The sequence below is a fragment of the Callorhinus ursinus genome, unplaced genomic scaffold, assembly GCF_003265705.2.
Source record: "Callorhinus ursinus isolate GAN/ISIS: 27379988/994484 unplaced genomic scaffold, GSC_fseal_2.0 scaffold43, whole genome shotgun sequence".
NCBI lineage: Eukaryota > Metazoa > Chordata > Mammalia > Carnivora > Otariidae > Callorhinus > Callorhinus ursinus.
In genome coordinates this window covers 5315270-5319609 of record NW_027397105.1, presented here as the reverse complement: position 1 = coordinate 5319609, position 4340 = coordinate 5315270, and the positions used below count along the sequence as shown (strand labels likewise).

General features: G+C 56.0%; 1 protein-coding gene across 1 annotated transcript in view; it reads right to left on the bottom strand.

Moving 5' to 3' along the window:
* Positions 1-3930, bottom strand: part of SHISA6 (shisa family member 6) — a 300756-nt gene extending 296826 nt beyond the window's left edge. Inside the window, exons 1-3 of the mRNA XM_073881495.1 lie at positions 3891-3930; positions 440-547; positions 17-187 (exon numbers count right to left, since the gene is read on the bottom strand). Of these exons, the coding sequence (XP_073737596.1) occupies positions 17-187; positions 440-547; positions 3891-3930 (319 nt within the window). The remainder of the gene's footprint in view (positions 1-16; positions 188-439; positions 548-3890) is intronic.
* Positions 3931-4340: the final 410 nt, after the last annotated feature.

Here is a 4340-nt window from a genome sequence, read left to right as displayed (position 1 = left end):
CGCGGTGCGCACGGACCGGACCGGCGCGGGCTGCTCGGGCGCTCACGCTGCGCGCCGGCTCCCTGCTCCCCCTGCGGGCTCGGCGCGCCTCCCGGGCAGCCCCATCCCCCGCCGGCGGCGGCGCGGCTCAGGCGGGACCCGAAGCGCGGCTCCGGGCGGCGGCGGCGTGGTCCCGTCCCGGCGGGTCCTGCGGGACAAGACGGGGAGCCGGTCACGGGGCGGGGCGGGGCGGGGCGGGGGGCGGGAAGGGAGGGAGCGCGCAGCCCTCGAGGAGCGGGGCTCGGAGCCCGCGGCGAGACGGGGGCCGGCGGTGCTGCGCGCCGACCACCGAGGGCGCACGGGCTGCCGGCCCCGCAGCGCGCTCCCGCCGCGGGCTTAGTCCCCGGGACGGAGCGGGCTGCGGCGGGGGGCGCGCGGCGGCCGGCCCTCACTCACTCACCATGCCCGGCTGCGACTGCAGAGGCGGCGGCGGCGGCGGCGGCGGCGAGGGGCGGGGAGCGCAGCGGCCGGAGCGAGCGAGCCGGGAGCCGCCGGCCGGCCGCCTGCACTAGTGCCGGAGCGCGTGCGGGAGGGAGCGAGGGAGACACACGCACTCACACACCCGCACACGCGGTAGCGCCGCGCGGGGAGGGGAGGCGGCGAGGGGAGGGGAGGGGAGGGCAGCCGCTCACCGCCGCCCACGTTTACACGCCCGGGCGCCCGGGGGAGGGGGGCTCCTCTTCACTGCTCCCCCCCTCGCGGCGGCACTTGAAGCTCCGCGTCACCAGAGCCGAAGACTCCGCTTCTTGGAAACGGCGAAACCGGCGGCGGAGAGGGGCCCGGGAGCGGGGCGGGAGTGTCCCCTCTGGAGCCGGCCGGCGGCTGGGCCAGACCTCCGCTGCCTTTGCCCCGTCCGGCCCTCGGCGAGGGTCCCACCTTACCCAAGCCCCGGACGGTGCGCTGCCTGAGCCGGGACTTGGGGGATCTGCAAGCCTTTGCCTCTCCCTAGTGGCGACGCTCGAAGCGGAGGGAGGAGGCCAAACCCATTGCTACAGGTTCCTAAACTGAGACCAGGGGGTCAAGCGGCTTGTCTGCGGTTATAGGGCTGCCAGTGAGCTGGGCCTGCACTCTCTTCCCCTTGGGCACGCTCCTCTCCACCCCGCCAACAACACGGACACAGGCGCGAGGCAACCCCAGCGCTGGGTGGCACCTTTTATTGCCTCTTCCCGGGGCTTTTTCCAGAGCATTGGGGCAGAGTTAGACAAGCTGCCTGAGCCTCTAAGACTCAGCTTTGAAATCCCTCTGCTGTAGGTGATGGGGTGGGGGGGGGAGTGCAGAGAGGGAGGTGTTCCTGTGTGCTTGCTCATCGGATCTGTGGAATGGAGTCCTCCCAGGTCTCACTCCTAAGCCTTGAGGCCACCCCAAGAGGGAGTCCTAATCATCATCTTTGGCATGCGTCCATGGAGGAGATGGGGGAAATGAGAGCAAGAAGCAGGGGCCACTGCCAAAATTCTGCCTGCGTGTCCTGGCCTTTTGTGCCAGTGCCAGCGTGTTCAGGTTGAAGGCAGGGGCAGTTGTCAGAGTGTGGGCAGGAGAGATTGTGGGAAGGTTGTCCATTAAGTCCCACTTGTGCCTGATCCAAACTGAGGATCCCCCATGCCAGAAAGGCAGAGAGCCTCTGCTTGGAATTCCATCATGGATAAATTGGAGCTGGAGCCCAGATTCCAAGACACCAGAGGCAGATCCTGGGATGCCTTCCCTCCCTCTTCCTCTGCGCTTCCTTGCATTCTCTCGACTGCATCTCACCTGCCACTCTCTTCTTAGTGCTTCTGTTCAATAAACACCTGTGTAGCACGTACTGTCCACCAGGCACTGATAAGTGCTGGGATAAAAGATGAGTAAGCCAATCCCCTTCCTCATGGAGGGAAACTTGCAGAGCCCTCTGGAGACAGCTGAACAATTGTTTACCATGTCCATGGTCAAGTCCCATATAAAGGTGGGCACACAATGCTCTGCGAGCACAGATGTCAGGCTCCTAGCCTAGCCCTGGAGGGGCAAGGTCGGGGTCAAAGGCAGCTTTCTCCACGAGTTAATGAGCAGATTCTTGAATGAATAATTAAGAATTAATACAGCAAACAGAGGGGAAGGACACTGGCAGCAGAGGGAACATCATCAGCAAAACCAGAAAGGTGCGAAGTGGTGATTGGGGGTGAGCAAGAGGTGCAGCAGTTGAGCAGAAACTCCGAGGGAGTCTTCCAAATAAAGCTGGCAGGAGGGCATTATATCTCCTGCCAAAGAACTTGAATTGATTCTGCAGTTGACGGAGAGCTATTGGTGGGTTTTACTCAAGGGGAAGCCACTGTCAGATTTACACATTCTCTGGCTCTCTAAGTCAACTGGAGTAAGCAACACTGCATGGGAGAAGAGCAATTTGGAAGCTCTTCTGATGATCCAGGTAAAAGTTGACGAAGGGCCGAAGTCGAGTATTGGGAGTCGGTGCCCATAGTGGAGAATGATTAGCATGGTCAAAAGAGCTGGTTCAAGACGGCATTAGCAATGGGCATGCTGAAATGCCTTTAAGAGCCCAGAGTGGAGAGAGCGCATGCATGTGAACAGGGGGAGGGGCAGTGGGAGAGGGAGAGAGAGAATCTCAAGCTCAACCCTGAGATCATGACCCTAGCTGAAATCAAGAGTCAGACGCTTAACCCAGTGAGCCACCCAGGCACCCAACTCTGTGCATTTCTAAGTCATTTCCTGCCTTCTCTCCTCTGAGCTTTCACCGCCCCTTCCTTAGTCCAGAATTGCTGATCCCGTATCTGAGAGCTTCCTAGCAAGGGGTAGAAACATGTCTTCCTCATGTGGGACTCTTAACAAGACTTGATCAGTGGTACTGAGTAGGGAAAATTGCTTTGGATTCTCAGATGGTCCCCCTGACAAATGTGTTCTGAACCCTTGTACTCACAGAGGGTAACATCAGTAAACCCACAGAAAATAATGGTATCTCAGAGCTGGACAGGATCTTCAAGGTTATTGATTCCAACCCTTACTATAGTGCATTATATATTTATTTTTTTAAGTTTTATTTATTTATTTTTTAGTAATCTCTGCACCCAACATGGGGCTTGAACTCACCACAGGGAGATCAAGAATCACATGCTCATCTGACTGAGCCAGCCAGGCATCCCCACATTCTATTTCTTCCCCCCCCTGCATTCTATTTCTTTGTTTTTCTTTTTTATTGTTATGTTAATCACCATACATTACATCATTAGTTCTTGATGTAGTGTTCCATGATTCATTGTTTGTGCATAACACCCAGTGCCCCACGCAGAACGTGCCCTCTTTAATACCCATCACCAGGCTAGCCCCTCCCCCCACTCCCTTCCCCTCCAGAACCCCCAGTTTGTTTTTCAGAGTCCATCGTCTCTCATGGTTCGTCTCCCCCTCCGACTTACTCCCCTTCATTCTTCCCCTCCTGCTATCTTCTTCTTTTTCTTTTTTCTTAACATATGTTGCATTATTTGTTTCAGAGGTACAGATCTGTGATTCAACAGTCTTGCACAATTCACAGCGCTCACCATAGCACATACCCTCCCCAATGCCTATCACCCAGCGACCCCATCCCTCCCACCCCCCACCACTCCAGCAACCCTCAGTTTGTTTCCTGAGATTAAGAATTCCTCATATCAGTGAGGTCATACCACATTCTATTTCTTATTGACACTTCTAGCCCTCCTGGTTTGCCCTTTGTCGTTGACCAGGTTGGTTGGCAACCAACCAATACCCATTTGTCTACCAACATCTATTTTTCTCCTTTCTCCTTCTGGTTTCAATACCTGAATTGTTGACAGGATGAAACTATCCTTCCTTTGTGGATTGAACTTATTGAAAAGTGCTTAGAGAAGAGTTACCTTTTTCAACACCTCTACCAACTTCAGACAGCCAGTCCATAGGCTCGAGAGAACATGACCCAATCTCTCTGGCTCTTGGAGGGTAAATCCTAATTGGGCTAAGGCGACCGTCAGAGTCCCATTCCCCTGAGTCCAGTGATTGGTTAAGAATGAGCACATGATCCATTTCCAGCCAATACAAAGTGAGGGAAGTGTTGGGAGAGTCTGGGGAAATTTTCCTTGTTCTGAAAATTAGTGGTCATGCCTCTACTTTTTAAAGAGTTGTTTCTGTGAATGTTCTGACCTCACAGGGAGGTGTCGGGGTCAGGGGGTGGGGGAACCCGTCCTTAGTCGAAGCTGGTATTAACTTCCATCGTCATTAGTGCTGCTTACTGCCTCTCTCTGCCTTCTAGGCATACAGTAGAATGGCAATTCCTGGCCCATTTGTGAGTAGGAGGGTCGACAAATGGT